At 31.6% G+C, this 17034-nt stretch overlaps 1 protein-coding gene across 1 annotated transcript; it reads right to left on the bottom strand.

The window, feature by feature from the left end:
- Nucleotides 1-10119: 10119 nt before the first annotated feature.
- LOC129310961 (cell number regulator 13-like) lies at nt 10120-15587 on the bottom strand. Its single transcript, XM_054952866.1, has 9 exons — nt 15361-15587; nt 14878-15008; nt 14276-14704; nt 12947-13362; nt 12679-12755; nt 12194-12265; nt 11285-11391; nt 10751-10844; nt 10120-10425 (listed from the first exon to the last, which is right to left on the bottom strand). Exons 3-9 carry the CDS (start codon nt 14684-14686, stop codon nt 10373-10375), a joined length of 1230 nt encoding a protein of 409 aa, XP_054808841.1. The 5' UTR covers nt 14687-14704; nt 14878-15008; nt 15361-15587; the 3' UTR covers nt 10120-10372.
- Nucleotides 15588-17034: the final 1447 nt, after the last annotated feature.

The following is a 17034-nucleotide window of genomic DNA, read 5'->3' as shown; positions in this document are numbered from 1 at the left end:
GGTAATCAATCATCACCAATGAAAGGCCAAAAAAATGTCTATTATAACTTTGGTTAGGTTAAAACTTATCTTAAAATTGAAACCCTTCGCAACCCAAAGTAAATTAAGCATGTCAAAGTTGGAAGGAGCTGTGCTTGGTAGTTTAATAGAAAATAGGCAAAAAAGCAAGAATTGGAATAGAATGCTATTCACTAATACATTTTTTGAATTTAATGGAGTCTTTTGGTTAACAATATTTCCCAATATTTGGCTATTGATAGAGTTCAATCCCACCTAATAAGATAAGACTTACTTGTAATGAGAAGGAAAAGAAGACAGTTATTTCATTATTGACAAAATGTTGTAAAAAATATTGAATTGGATGCAGAGATAGATGTTATTGTGTTATACTTAGGTGTTGGAAATTGTGCCCTAAGGCCAATCATTGTACTATACACATTGTTATTTAATGAATTTCTCTTTTTCATATTTAATATGAAAATTGTATCATTGGACAAGCTATAGTGATTGTCCTAAATGTCCCTGGTCGATCATCGATGAGGGATCATAGATAAAACAAGACTAGTATGAATTTGATTAATTATAGAGATACAAACAAAGTCATAGGCAATTGAAAGAGTATAAGATGCTAGACCGACCCACTATGAGAAAGCTACATGGTATAAGTCACAAGTTTATCTTATATGTAACTATATTACTAAGCCCTTTGACCTGAGACCATCATGGATTCCTACGTGATGACCACTGAACTTTATCCTAGTCAAAAGTCACCTTTGACCAGGTGATCATAAAGGTTATGATTGAGTTTAGTGATATTCATGCAGAGGAATATAAGTAGTCAAGATGGAATTTGTCCCTCACATTAAGTGAGAGATATTACTTGGCCCCTCAATGAGTAAGACTAAGAAAATGTATGGCCATACTACAATGAAAAGGGTTTTTCCATTGTTACTATCAGTCCACTCAGAGATTGAGAAAGTAATGGTTAGGTAAAGGAGAATGACAATTCCATATCTCATACTTGATCGAAATATTACGTGACAAAAAGGATGTGATACGGTTGCATGATAGGTTACATCGGATCATTGATCCCCATGTGAATTAAGTAGTTACAATGCCTTGCTAGAGGCTACTTATGACTTGTGAGCTAATAGCATAATTAACCTACTGTCAATTTTATATAGGCTACAAGGTTGCATACAAGAACAGCCCAACTATATATATGATATATGTATATGATATATAAAATTAAATATAACATATATATATATATATGTTTTTAAAATATATATGTATATATATTCGTATATATATATAATATGTATATGAGATATATATTATGTTATGTTATGTTATGTTATGTTATGTTATGTTAGTTTTTTAAATTTAATTTTATATTATAGATTAAATTTAATAACTAACACGATATGAGAGAATATCATGTCAGTTTTATAATTTGAATTTATAAGATAAATTTGAATTAGATATGATATTATGGATTAATTTTATAAGATAAATTTAATTAAATTTTCGTGGGCTTTTAAGTAAAAGACAAAAACCCTGATCTATATACTATATATAGATAAGGACGTCCTTTATGAAGGAGGAGAGAGTTAGAAAAGTCCTGACGATAAAAATACTTTGAGAGCCACAAAATACCCTATAGAAAAAACAATAATGTTCAATGAAGAATGGACGTTGGGAGCGCTAGCACACTGTTCGAGTTAAAGAACTGTTCGTGTGGATACTGGTAGAAGGAGCAAATCTACATTGTTAGTTTCTAAGATCCAAACTCTTGAAAAAAGCACACGTCAAGTTTGAAGAATTAAAAGGTAACTCTTCTATCCACCTTAACTTGAACGAGTTCGTTTGATCCATATCAAGATAGGGACTTTAAAATTTCAATCTTCCGCTGCACCTCCCTATCCAATATTAGGTTCACCTTTAAAATCCAACAAGAGTTTGAGCTTCAAAAATTTTGAAGAAAAAGGAGCATAAACACTCATTTATTGTCATGAAATTCACATTCTTCAAGGATCAGAGGGGCAATTACAATGATAAGATTTGTCACTTTCTCTTTCTTTAATATCATATAACTACACTATTACAAAAATAGTGGTGACACCACTAATGTAAAAAAACTTTGTTTTATCAAGCTAGCATTAGTCTCTCATAAAGCAATTAAATGATTGAGCACCTCAAAATGGTATGAAGCATTATAGGGATGGCCAAACTCTACCCATAACCATCCCCTTCCTCAAAAATACAACCCAATGGAAACAACAAGTGAAAAGCATGGATAATTAAAGCAGAAGCAACAATGTTAATGAAGACAAATCCACATAAAGTAGTTTGCATAAGGAAACTAGTATTCATAAGGGAAATATAGGATTTTGGCTTAAAGTGTAAGGGTTCTGATTTAGGGTACCAGAATCAGAGGATGCAAGAATTTTGGCTTAAGGTGCAAGGATTCTAGCTTGGGTGCAAGAGGTATGGTTTGGATACAAGGCTTCTTGCTTAAGGTGCATGTGTTATGGCTTAAGGTGTAGGCTTGGGTGCAAGGGATTTGGCTTTTGGATAAGTCATTTTCACATAATTCATAGTTTTTTTCATGTAATTTAAGGGCACTAACAGTGGTACGCTCTCTATATGTTTGATTTATATGTAATCTGCTAGATATTACATGCAAATCATTCCTTAGTCATACTCGTGAGTTTTTTCACATATTGATTTGCATATAATCCAAAGTTGTTTTAATGTAATTCTAGGGGATTGATAAGGGCATTGTCTCTGTGTGTTTGATTTACATGTAATCATCTAAAGATTACATATAAATTATTCCTCAGGCATGCTCGTGAATTTGCCCCCACATCAATTTACATGTAATCAATGGTAGTTTACATGTAAATTTGAGGCACTAGCAAAGGCATCCTCTTTGTGTGGTTGATTTACATGTAATTCGATAGAGATTACATGTAAATTATTCTTCAGGCATGCTCGCAAATTTTTCCCCACATCGATTTACATGTAATTAATGGTAGTTTACATGTAAATCTAAGGCACTGACAGGGGCATCCTCTCTGAGTGATTGATTTACATGTAATCTACTAGAAATTACATGTAAATTATTCCTCAAGTATGCTCATAAATTTTTTCCCATATTGATTTACATGTAATCCATAACTATTTTCATGTAATTCTAGGGGATTGATAGGGGTGTACTTTCTATGCATTTGATTTACATGTAATCCATGAGATATTACATGTAATTGTCCAAGCTAAAAGTGTTGCACCCTAAAGCAGAATACTTGCACCCTAAGCCAGATCGGTTACACCCAAGCCAAAAGCCTTACACCCTAAGCCAGAAGCCCTTGCACTCCAAGCCAGAAGCCTTGCACCCTGAGTTAGAAGCTTTCCACCTCAAGCCAAAAGCCTTGCATTTGAGTCACAGCTTTTGTTCCTCAAGCCAGAAGCCTTACACCTAAGCCAAATCCTTTCCACCCTAAGTCAAAATTCTTGCACCCTCTAGTTATTAAGTTTACATGTAATCCTTAATGTTTACATGTAATCAAGAAGTGTTGACACTTTTTAGCCAGAGCTCCGGCAGGCACACTGTCACCCACAAGAACTCCGTTGACCAGAGCTCTGGCTAACTGATTTTGTGCCTTTTTGGAAGAAAAATTAATTAACACGTAAGGGCATTCTGATCATTTGCTCAAATTATTTAATAAATAAAATATTAGTTTTGGTCCTTCAATTTCATTTAGTCCTTGGGACCAATTTTTCTTCCAGTAAGGTCCTTTTCACCATTTTTTCCTTTATTTTTTCCTAATTTAATGATACTATCATTTAATAAAGAGTAATTAAGGAAAGATGTCATAAATACTTTTTGAAAATTATTGTTTTTCTTGTAAAAAAAATAAGAAGCCATATGAAGATTTTGCTTATATTTAAAAATGGGAGAAATATATAGTAAAATTTGTCAATGGATTACAATAGAGCTACAGTGATTTTACAAGATACATCAGATTGGATTTAATGACTGAAGCAAATCTTATCGCTTAACGAGTGTCACATGTGGCACAATAACAGTTATTCAATTTAATTGGACTGTTATAAGATATTTTGTCATAAAGTACTAAAAAAACCACCAAATCTTAAATTTTTAAAGGCAACAATGAATGTGAGGAGTCTTTCCGTCATGAAAGTTATTTTGAAATCTTATAAGGGAACACATATTGATAATTTTTAAGTACTAATATTATTCAATGATATCATTGATATACTAATTGAATGAATAGATTTAGATCATCTAGCAAAGTTAAATTTGAAATAAATCACAATAGTTCTACAATGATCCAACCCAACTATTTTTAAAAAAATTTAAAATTTTATTTTAAAAGATTGAAGTTGCTAGCATTGAATGTAACAGACAATCATAATCAATCGTAGTTTTAAAATTATGTTTTAATCCATTTACTTTTTTAGTATAAATGTCAACGTCTAATTAAAAATATAAATAAAGAATTTATAATAAAATTATAAATTTAATTTTCAAAAATTATAAAAATTTTAAATTTACTTTAAATAATAGATATTTAAATCACTATTTAAATAAAAAATATTTAAAATGTTAAGAAAAACATGGGGAAAATGACAATAAAATCCCTTTAAATCATGTACATGATATTTTGATCCCTCAAAATATCACAATTCTCCTGAAGTCCCTAGAAACCTTTATGTTATTAAGGAACTAATATAAAAGACCAAATTACCTATCACACCCGAAAAAATGCGACACGGACGACGCGCGAGCAAAGGTTCTAGCCTTCGTGGCGAGAACCAGCTGGAATGAGCAATCGCCACCAAAATTTTGAAGGAAATTTTGGAAAACCAATCAAATGAGGATAAGGATGGTCTGCAAAATTAGAGAATAGGTTCGGGAGTAGGTTGAGTGTGGGAAAGGTGTTAGGCACCCCACAACACCCGTTCATCAGAACAGTTACCTAAAGTTTGTTGTGCTATATTAATATGGTTTCAAAATTATTTTAATTATTCCTTTTTATATTCATGTGTTTGGTATAAAAATGATAAGAATTATGTGAGAAATATTTATTTATTTACGAGGGAGGACTTAACTCAGAATCTGACTCTAAGCCCTACGTATCCTGTGATGGGGATCAAAGTCTAAGTAGTTCAGGCTTGAAAGTTGTTGGTGAAAATATTTTTTTTTAAGAGAAATTAATTAGAAATAATTCATCATTTTGCAAATAAAATAATTTCTAAAATTTTGATATGTGTTTTTTAAATTACAAAAAGTAACTTAATTTTAATTATTTTCTCAATTTTTGAATTTTTGGAATAAAGAAAAAGAAAAGAGTTTAAGAATTATTTTTATTTTTATTTTTATATTTTATGATTAGGAATTTAATCACAATACCTGCAGAGCGTTATTGGCTCATATGGTAATACAATTATTTTAAATATCTACAAAGATTCTAAAATCTCACACAATAAAAAAAATTTATTAATTTAATTTATTTATATTTTTGTGTGTTAGTAATAATTTTTTAAGTATGTACGTATGTTTTTTAAAGAATTTTAATCATCATACCTGCAAAGCCTTATTGGCTTATACAGTAATATGATTATCCTAAATATCTACGGAGATTCTAAAATCTCACACGATAAAGGAATTAAATTTAAATACATCTTTAATTTAATTAATTTAATATACATATATATATATTTTTTAAAAAAATTTAATTGTTATATCTAGAGAGTCTTATTGACTCACACGATAACATAATTATCTTAGAAGTCTACGAAGATTTAAAAATCTCACATGATTAAAAGATATAATCAGTAAATGTGATTACAACTTAAATTCGTTAATTTGATTAATTAATTTTTCTAAGTTGTATATTATATGATTATTTACAAAAATCACTTATTTACTATAGAAATTGAGAATTACTATATCTGCGAGGACTTATTATCCCACACGATAATATAATTAGTTTAAGTCCCTACGAAGATCCTTGAAATCTCACATGGGGCTTAAATAAATTAATTTGGATTATAAAAGAGATTTAATTTTATGATAGGCCTTTAGAACTCATATTAACATATAAGTTTTGCTCTCATATCTATGAAACCTTATTGATTTACACAATACAAGATTATCTTAAATATTTGCAAAAATTCAAAGTTTCACACAACAAAAGGGTTAAATAATATTCACTTTGAATATATTTTAATGCATAATTATATAGCACATATTTTTTAATATAGAAATCTTAATAGTTATACCTGCGAAGTCTTATTGACTCACACAGTAGTATGATTATCCTAAAGGTTTACGGAATTTCAAAAATCTCACATGACCAAAAGATCTAATTAGAAAAATATGATTATAATTCAAATTTATTAATTAAAATCATAAAAACATTTATTATTTTATTTACAAAATTTGTTTATTTATTTACCATATAAATTTTGAACCACGATATCTGCGAGGATTTATTATCCTACAAGATAATGTGATTAATTTAAGTCTCTATGAAGATTTTTAAAATCTCACATGAGACTTAAATATTTATTATAAAGAGAGAATTAATTTCAATAATGAGCCTTTGAAACCCATATAAATACATACAAGATTGATCTCACACCTATGAAATTTTATTGATTTACACAGTATGAAATCATTCTAAATGCCTACGGAGATTCTTAAAATCTCACACAACAAATAGATAATCAAAATATTTGTATTTGCAATCGATACATAATATTATGGTTAGCTAAATGATTCATGCAATAAAGGCAATGGATAGAATAGAAAAATAAACTATTTTGACAATTCACTATTCTTTTGACTTAGGGATATATTCTAAAAAATCTAAATTTCGCATAAACTTTTAGCAAGATCATAACTATGATAGATACAACTTCAAACCACAATCACCCCACAAATTATCAACAATATTCTCATAGGTTTTTTTTTTTATTTTGTCAAACACCTCTCATATATATTCTAAATTCTACATAAAAACATTTAATTCTTGAATTTTTTTAATGTCTAAACATACATTTGGATCAATTCACACTCTTAACATCTATCAATATATATATATATATATATATATGTTCATCAATAAATCCATATTAAAGAAAATGACATGATTTAAATATTACCTGATTTAACTGCCATTAACTACATCCTGAGTTGCAACAGCCTATGATTCCAGTGTGGCCCCCATCATTGCCCCCATCTTCTCTCACATATGACACGCCTTCTCTGACTCCAACTACAGCTCCACCCGCCTTAGCCTCCACACTGCTTCCTTCCTATGTGATGACTATGCTCGGGGACCTTCTTCCAGCTCTTTATAGTATTCATCAAGCTCATATACAAGCATGTTATCACCAAAACCTGAAGCAGTTCCATGAGGTGTTGCATTCTGAATAATAGGAGGAGCATTCTCTGGCATTCTCTTAGGTTGTAACCATAGAAATAGAGATGAAGCAATCACAGTGGAGGGAGAGAGACTTAAACGTCACAGAAGGGGAGGGTGGCCTAATAGCTGAAGTGATGCTAGAGTTAGAAAGTCATGAAGGAAGCATAGCTGATGGAGGAGCCAGGCATCAGTGAGAATAAATGCCCCATTGGAGGCAGCCATGAGGTAGGATTGGGAATATGCTAGCGTATGCTTCACTCGCATTGCACATAGTCTCGCACTTTCACTCTCCTCTTCCTCCTCCTCTTCTCTTGACCTTCTACTCTCTCGTTCTTCCTCTCTCCTTCAGTCTCTGCTCTCTCGTTTTCCTTGGTCTCTCTCTTTTTTTTCTCCTTTTTTGTTCTGTGTTATGTCTGTTCTTCATCCAGACTTCCCTCTATCGGTCTCTCCCTCGCTCTCAATCTCTGTTCAGGCCTCTCTCTCTCTCTCTCTGTTTCTCCTCGCTCTTCTCAGTTCTCTCCCTCTTTCTCAATGCTCTGTTTTTTCTTTGTTGTACTTTGTTTTTGCTCTTTTCTTCGTCTCTAGTCCTCGATCTCTCCTTTCTCCAATTTTCCTCTCGTTTGTCTCGGTGCTCTGTTTTTCTGTTGTGTTTCTCGTCTCTCCATGCTCTCTTATTCTTGGTCTTTCTCCCTCGGTGTTCCTCTCGCATTCTCCTCTCCCTTCTGTGTCTCCTTCGTGCTCTGTTTTTCATGCTATTCTCGCTCGATCTTCCTCTTCTTTTCTTCTATATTTTTGTTTCTCTCTTTCTCTCTTCCGGTGCTCTTTTTTTCTTCCATTTTCTCACTCGTTCTTGATCTCTCCCTCTCAGTTTTCTACTCTGTTTTTTGTGCTCTTTTTTATGTGCTTTATCGCTAAAGCTTTCCTCCTACTGTACATGTCTCTTTCCTCCTTTTCTTCCTTCCACTTGCGTGCATGCTATGTTTCTGGTTCTGTTTCTTCTTTTTCTGTTAGCCGAAAGTATGTGTACGTATGCTGGTTGCTTGCTGCTGCTCCTGCTCTGTTTTGCTGTGCATGCATGCGTCTAGCTCAAAGTGTTTTCGTGTCTGTGTAGCTATCTCGTTCTACTTTTTTCTTTTGCGCCAAAGGTGTGAAATTTTTTTTTTTCGTGTATGTGAATCTAACTATTTTTAAAAAAATTTAAAATTTTATTTTAAAAGATTGAAGTTGCTAGCATTAAATGCAACAAACAATAATAATCACTTTAAAATTATGTTTTAATCCATTTACTTTTTTTATTATAAATGTCAACGTGTAATAAAAATATAAATAAAGAATTTATAATAAAATTATAAATTTAATTTCCACAAATTTTAAAAATTCAATTCTACAAACTTGAAATTTGAAATGAATTATTCCACAGTTGCTTTAAATAATAGATATTTAAATCACTATTTAAATAAAAATATTTAAAATGTTAAGAAAAACATTTGATATGTTCTTAAAAAAAGAAACACTAGTTCTATGTGCAACAAAATGATATAACTCATTTTTTACATTAATACCACACAATTAACATATTATTTGGGTACATATAAACTACTTATATATAAAAATAATTAAATCAATAAATCTAATATGAGACCTTTTCAATATGATCTACATTAATATATAAATACTTTCATTCATTGTCTTCTAGAATGATGCTATACATTACATGAAATGCTTTAAATCCTTAGTAATATCATTTTGCATAATCTTTCATTCTATCTAATCTAAAACATAAGAAAATTTATCATCATGAATTAGAAAATCCAATCTAGCATATTGAACTTGACAAAGATAATTAAAAATTTATAATATGTAAACTAAACTTCATCGTAACTAGAAGTGCAAATATATTTGTGAACACAAATTCAAGGGACCAAAAAAATAAACACAATAATCCAAGAAAAAAGAAACAGAGGGAGTAGGTAACAAATGCAAGAGAGTTATATGTGTAACAAATTTGGCATGCCTTTTGAAGTAAGCTTGATTAATAAGATAAGAAACACAGTTCTATGTGAAACAAATTGATATCTCTCATTTTTGACATTGATACTGCACCATTAATATAGTATTGAAGTACATAACATACAAACTACTTATATATATATATATATGTATATATATGTATATGAAAAAAAAACACCAAATCACTAAATCTAACTAATTTTATATGTACAATATAATTCATTACCATGAACATAATGAGTATAGCATCCTAAAAACACCATATCCCATGCGACATGGGGAAAAAATCTAGTTATATTTATAAAACATAAATTAGGGAAGATATTATATAACTTAAAACTCCATTGATTTTTTATTTTGTTATTGAAAATACTAGCTCTTTTTCTTTTTGAAAAAATCAATTTGTCTATCTAAAAGGGGGGGAAAAGTCAATTCCTACAAGCTTTATAGAAAATTTTGTGTAGTGATTTAACTTGAATACTTGATGGTATTCTTTGTATTGCATAAAAGCCTACACAACAACTTACATTATTCAAAACTTGTGAATAATGCAACTTAGTAAATATGGTATATAAATACACAAATATCTAGATTTATAGATAGTGCCCGTGGAGATTGAGACAAGTAGAAATTATAATGAACCAGGAAATAAAATGATAATTCACACTAGAAGATATCAAGATAGTGACAAAGATTGCCAAAAAATTAACTATACAGAAATACTACATGTCTACATTTGGTAAAGGAAAAAGGCTAGAGTTAATGATCAACCATCAGGTAAATAGAGAGGAAAGTTTGGCTAAAAATAATAGAGAAAACAAAGAGAGCCACAAAATACATAGTTAAAATGGTCCTCAAGGAACCATATACCCTAAACTCATCAAGAGACAACGCGCTCGTTATTAAGATTCCATGTATTGTAACGGTGGAGGGCTTGTCTTCGTCTTCCCAGGACCTGCAACATAGTTTAACATAAGACATTTTGCTACCTTTTGTGCACTGATTAGCAAGTATCCTTTCAAGAGTTAAAAAAAGCCAACAGAAAATGATCTATCATAAATCAGGATAATTTATAACCTGAAAATATAAGGAAAATCCCTGTAATTTTATTAAGGTTCAACGCAGAATTGTATCGATTTCAAAAATATAAAGGAAATGTGTGATTTCAATCAATTAAACTCAGCAAATTTGAAAGCTGGCCAAAAAAATAAAGAAAATTTGAAGAGGAGAAATTTCCGACGGTACCCATGAAAGTTTGCAGAGGGATTAGAATGACATACCATAAGCCCCACGAATCTCGACTTCTCTCCATTCTTGGACAAGGGCACAGCAACAGCACATCAAATGAGAGAGAAAATCATCAATATATCCGCCCTGCCATAGAATGCAATAGTAAGTTATGAAACATCTACAGAAAAAAAAAAAGTCAAAAAAATCCGATACAATAAAAGTCTAGCTTTTCCCCAAACCTTAACAGATATATAATCTGTAATTATATATTCTAAAACTCAAATTGAAAATTAAGAAAAATAGGTGCAGAGTTGTTAGTTTTAAAAAAAAAAAAAATTGCAGGTACTGCTACCAGAAGAATATGAACACATTTTACATTGTGAAATGAGTATGCTGCCATAGCTTCAATCTTTATATTCACAATGTGATCACCCACACGACATAATATCTAGGTATTTAAGATCTCAAGGCAAAATAAAATAAAATAAAATAAAATAAAATATGACAATATCCTGAATGGTCGTCCCTTAAACGAGTGGTAAACCAATGAGAGAAAATCACGTCTGCAAAGATGGAAGAAGTACCGTGATGTTGAACATCTTCCGTAGCCGCCTCCTTATGCAGCAAGTATAGCAACAGCAAGACAAAATTAATGAATATGCCATCAATTCATTACATGCTTCCGCAGAAGCTGAAAAAACAGAAAGCTGAAATTATAGTAGCTGAACTTCAATGGTGTTCTTTGTAAATGAACCAGATTGAGAATACATTTGCCACATTACTACTAGAGAAAGATATTTGTGAGAGAAAGCAACTTTAGCAGTAATCTTGTTTACAGCTACAACTCAAACAACACTTTAGTTATGTCTCCATTACATGGAAGTCATCATATATGACTGTGTAATGACTTCATCAATAACATTGTTCTGCATCATTCTTAGTTAACTCCTTGTCATTCATCATGATATGGGAAAGTGTATGTATGGTCTGTCTTAAAATCTCACTTCAACTAAAGGGTATTTGGTTCAACTAGTCGAGAGAGTTGAATCAGCTTATTTAGGGGTCTCAAGTTCAAGTTTTGGAATATGTAGCCACGTTAAATTAAAACACCAAACACATGCTCCAGGTACCAATGAGGCCATTATTGATAGAAACGGTCCCACAAAGTGGGGGTCCAAATTACTCTAGATGGGTGCTAGTGATACCCTCAAGTTTTCTACAATACCGGATGGAATTATCAAAAAAAACAAATCTCACTTTAAGTTGGCCAAGTCATATTTATTCACCTCCACCACCCCTCAAAATCCTGATAAACAAAGTAGCAGTGAGAATTTTCTGAGTACCCATGAAAAAGAGGAAAAAACCTATGTTGAACATTACCAACTTGATCTACTGAGATGTCATTCCATTTCTTAACTAATAAAAGCGAGACACATTTTCAGACATAGTCCATCTGTCAAGTGCTAACAGACTTTATGCCATATCTAACTTACATATGGGTCTGTTATTTGCGACAGAAGCAATCTTGGAAAATGTCCCGCAGGGATAGAATAATGTCTTCATACCTGCAACGCAAATTATTAACTTATTACTTGTGTTCCAACTTCCAAAGTACAACTGGGAACATGCATGATATGCTTTTGACTTTAAAATCATATCGGGAAGGACAATATCAACACCCTTGTGCTGAGAATTCATTCTATGTAAAAGTTGAACAGCCAATCTTCACTGGTGGAAGTCCCCAGCAACAAGTAAATTTGGGGTAAGTGGCAAAATATAGTAATAAAATGCTGTGAAAGCTGAAACGTGCTGCTGACTAACTGGACATTCAAAAGACAAGACATTTGAGAGATACATGATCAATAATGTCAGATATACTATGAACCTCACATTATAATATGTAAACCCTCGGAGCATTGAAGAATATCTTTCCATTATAATCTAAAGAAAACAGAATGAAAAGTAAGAGAGAACATACAAAGAAAAGGTTCAGAACAACAAGCAAGTAAATCTGTATGCCACTCTTCCTCCTGATATGAACCTCCAGATGACATTCTGTTTTTGGCCAAGAGATCATTAGTTACCAAAAAGGAAAATCAGACAACCCATCTAAGACAACCATTATTCGCTGCACAAGAAAACAAAGAGATGGAAGGAGCATGAACTATTTTAATTTTCAGACAGATTGGTTATCCTAAGCGAACCAACAATACATGTTAAAGTTCATGGATAAGAGGGAAAATCACCTTGAAGTTGAAACAGTATCTTTTGTCTTATAAGATTTTTCACCATATGAGTGCCCTTTGTCATCATTAGCATCAGTGTAAGTATTCTCTACAACTTTATGACTTTTTTCAGGTGAAAATTTTTCTGGAAGAGAATAAGCTGCAACTTCTGTGACATCTAATAAACGTTGAATGAATTCACATTGATTTGTATCCCAACTTGCTTGTGATCTTTGTAGCTCTAGTTTAAGCTTTTCATTTTCTTTTTTCAGTGCTTCCTTGAAAGGCAAGTTTGGGTAAGAACAAGAAAGAGTTTTTTTCAGCACTGCAGCATCTTCTTTGTCAGGGTCAGGTTTCATAATAACAGTCTGCACTTTTTCATCCTCATCATCTAAAGTGTATTCACATTGATCTCTTTCAATAACGTCAAGTCTCTCCTGAAAATTTAAGAGAAGCAACAGATTGTTGAAAACATTGAGGCCAAATTTACAATTGCAGATGCTACAATGATAATAATGGCATTAAACAGACTTAAAATTGCACATTGAACATCTTGTAGATGATAAGAAACTTCCAAATTCTGTTTAGCTCAGATGCAATGTATAACGAGATATCATGGTACTATATGCGTGTTTAATCAAGACATATTGAGAGACAACTTCAAAGAAATCTTCAAGAAATATGGAAAACTAATATTCTACATACTTAGCATGCTACAAATCTTACTCAGTAGCAACTGATATAAAAAATATACAACATGATGTGGTTGGTTGATTGCACACATTCAGGCATACAATCTGCCAGCATTGGTCCCTAATTTTCAAAGGCCAGAAATTTGAACATTCATCCCAGGAAACTAATATTTCAGGTGGCAGTGGTAACAAGTCACAGAAGAACAAGCTACTAGAACATCTGAATAACGAGATTGAGCCTTTAAGGCAATTTAATTCTGGTTACCCAAGTATCCCACCAATAGCTTACATCACTTAAATGAGAACCACCTTTTCATTTTAAAAGTTGATAGATCGAAACTGAAGCATTGATCAAGAGAGTGAATAGACATCTCAAAAGGATTTTTGTGGTAAAAGATGACAACCATCAAGAAATGCGTAAAATCTGCCTAAGTTTTACTTCGTCATTTCGCCAGAGGGATGACCTGAATTCCACCACAGCGGTAATGCCTTAGGTGATAATTTAAATCCACCCACTACGGAGAGAAAAATCAGGCAAGCAAAGATGCCTTGTATTAGAAGTATAGAATTGAAGGAGAATAAGACTCAAGCACGATTGATCAACTGCAAATCGTTCACAAGAAGATTTAGAACAATATGAATATTAACAAATAGATACCCTGACTCGAGCATTGTCTACAAGTGTAATGAGAGGAACAAGCCGCAGGTATCTATCAATTTCACTCTGAGCCCTCCTGAATTGATAAACGATGTTCCAGCCCATGGCCAGCAAATAAAGATAGCTTCGATCCTGACAACTATTGACCAATATGTAAGCCCTTCTAAGGGATTCTTCAAGCTGCTCCAGAGGCTCTCGTGTTTCTGGATACTTCTTAAGCTCTGAGATCTTGAGCTGCTCCAGCAAGTTCCCAATCAACTTCAGATGCTGAGCAAATTGCCTGCAGTTCTTTTTGTGCATTCGTGCTGTACTTGCAGCTTTGACAATCATCCCAATCAACCGCACAGCATCCAGGCCCGTCAATTGGGCTACATTTGCAATTTCCCCAAAATGGTCCCATCCAGATGCCATGCTTTCGGGAAAATCAACCTGAAATATAGCCCTCCACATATTAGTCCACAGCTCCAAATTCCAGAAACTGTAGAAATTTTAGTATATTCCATCGTAAACTTTGACAGAGCAATTCGACATGGAAGACTAAAACCACCACAAATTTTCAACATTTTCAGTTCATTTTACCGATTACTAAGCGAATTAAAGACCTGTTTGATACTTGCAATTGGTAGATAATATCAACAGTACAAGCTTTCACGCCGGATCAAACTCTCCTATGCCCGATGTTCTCAGAAGTAGCATTGTCCTTCAAGATCTTGGATGTTCAGAGACGGACGCACTAAAAATTGAATCAGATGCAATTAAATAAGGAAATCAAAGAAATGAAAACGAAATAAACCAAGAAATTTTCAAAGACTATCCATGATGCTTATTGACTCTCTTTCAACGCAGAAGATTAATTAAAATAATATATACATACATGTATATATATATATATATATATATATATGTTAACATACATAGTTCAGCCAAAAATTGTGAAATGTATTACAAGCTAAGCATCTTCACTTGTTAACCAACAGATCACTTCCACCTAATTTTGTCCAGATTTATTTTGAAGAAGAAGAAGAAGAAGAAAATGTGACCCTTACGAAACTTGATAAAAGTAAAAGCTCATAATAATGTATCACCTTCCCCAGAAGATGCAGTGAGCATTTGCATGAAAAAAACCAAAGAGAACGTCAAAATCAGAGAAATTAGCATAGAATTTTGGTGATGACAGGCATTGCGATGCGGGAACAAGGTAATTCTTCTTCTTCTTTGTAATTTTTTGGGCAGAGAAAACCACAATCATCCACCACTGAATGCCTTTGTTGTTTGTATGTGTTGCTCTTATCGCTCACAGTTTCGGTGCTGCTTGTCTGTGTTTTGCGTTCCTAACTAGCGGTGGGTTAAGTCATTACTTCATTAGTGTGGCGTTAAAGTACAACAATGCCCTTCCGATAATGTCGTTATTACAATAGTACCACTATCACGGACTGTAATTTTATTGTTATTTATTTTTTTAGGTCACAGGCTGTAAATTGTAACTGCTGTGTAATGGCGTTATACGACGACTATGTTGACTCTTCCAGAAGCTTTTGCAGAAAAGAAGTATCAAGATACCGTCGTCAACAGGTAACTAGTGACTAGTGAGAGAGTGAGTTGTGAGACAATCCGGCTGCTTTTTCGTTCTGTTTCCTTGTTTATCTCTGAAAAAAGAAAAAAATAACATTGTTTGTATTTTATCCTTACTCTTATTTTTGATCTTTTAAGTTCTTATATTTTTATTTTTTAATATTATATGTCCCTAAATAAATAAAATAAAAAAAACATAGAAACCTTAAATAAAAATAAAACATTAAAAAATATAAATTTAAAAATTTAAAATATAAAAAAATGTAAGGACATACAATAAAACAAGAGTCAATTGCAAAAATCAAAATGTATTTTTCCCTAAAAAAAACAAATGTTAAATGCGTTAAAAATCATATTGTACAATGCGCTACATTTACCCACAACCCACGAATGATCAAACTTTTAAAATTATATTAAATGAAAATTATGTCTACAAATAATCAATAAACAGAAAAATAATAATTTTATTCCATTTAATTTTTATATAATTTTTAGAAATATTAATTTAATTTATAAAATTCATAATAAAATACATTATTTATAAATTATATTCCCTCCATTCAAAAAATATAAGATATTTTTTAAGTAGCTAAGTATTTAAAAATATAAGGTATTTTGTATGTTTTAAAGTATAATTAATATGTTTTTTAAATGTTTTTGATAAATAAATTATTTTATATTTACTTTAAGTAAAACACCATATTAAATGAGGATAGATGTAAAAAAATAGTGTTAGTTTAAAAAAGTTAGCTAATTTATTAGAAGGTGTAATTTGATTAAAAATGTTTTACATTTTTTAATGATAGAGAAAATTATAAATAGTACCATTTGATCCATAAATACACAAAACATATGTGGCTCGTTGGCTAACTGCTATATATAAGAAATTTTTAGGTGAACTCAATGAATCATGTCATTTATAGTTTATTTAATAAAATCATGACATTAAGGTAACATTAAATATAAATTGATTTTGTTATTAATACAACAACAACAACAACAACAAGCATTTATCACACTAAGTGGGTTGGCTATATGAATTGTAAGACGTCATTATGTTTTATCATTTACTAAGCTTTAGAAATATTATTAATTAAAAGATCACGTTTAACAACTTTCAAAAATGTCTTATTAGGCCTTCCTTTATCTCTCTTAACAGGCTTAAAGTTATATATTTCACTTTTCTC

The sequence above is a fragment of the Prosopis cineraria genome, unplaced genomic scaffold (assembly GCF_029017545.1).
Source record: "Prosopis cineraria cultivar Desert tree isolate PC_DT_omini unplaced genomic scaffold, ASM2901754v1 PC5, whole genome shotgun sequence".
Taxonomy (NCBI): Eukaryota; Viridiplantae; Streptophyta; class Magnoliopsida; order Fabales; family Fabaceae; genus Prosopis; species Prosopis cineraria.
This window is presented reverse-complemented; position numbering and strand designations above follow the sequence as displayed.

Excerpts from the sequence above, each read along its gene's own strand:
- LOC129310961 (XM_054952866.1), bottom strand. The coding sequence starts at position 14,686 with ATGGCATCTGGATGGGACCATTTTGGGGAAATTGCAAATGTAGCCCAA. Across the intron at positions 12,756-12,946 it reads GATACTGTTTCAACTTCAAG|AATGTCATCTGGAGGTTCAT; the intron begins GTGATTTTCCCT and ends GGCCAAAAACAG. Across the intron at positions 10,426-10,750 it reads CGAGATTCGTGGGGCTTATG|GTCCTGGGAAGACGAAGACA; the intron begins GTATGTCATTCT and ends ACTATGTTGCAG.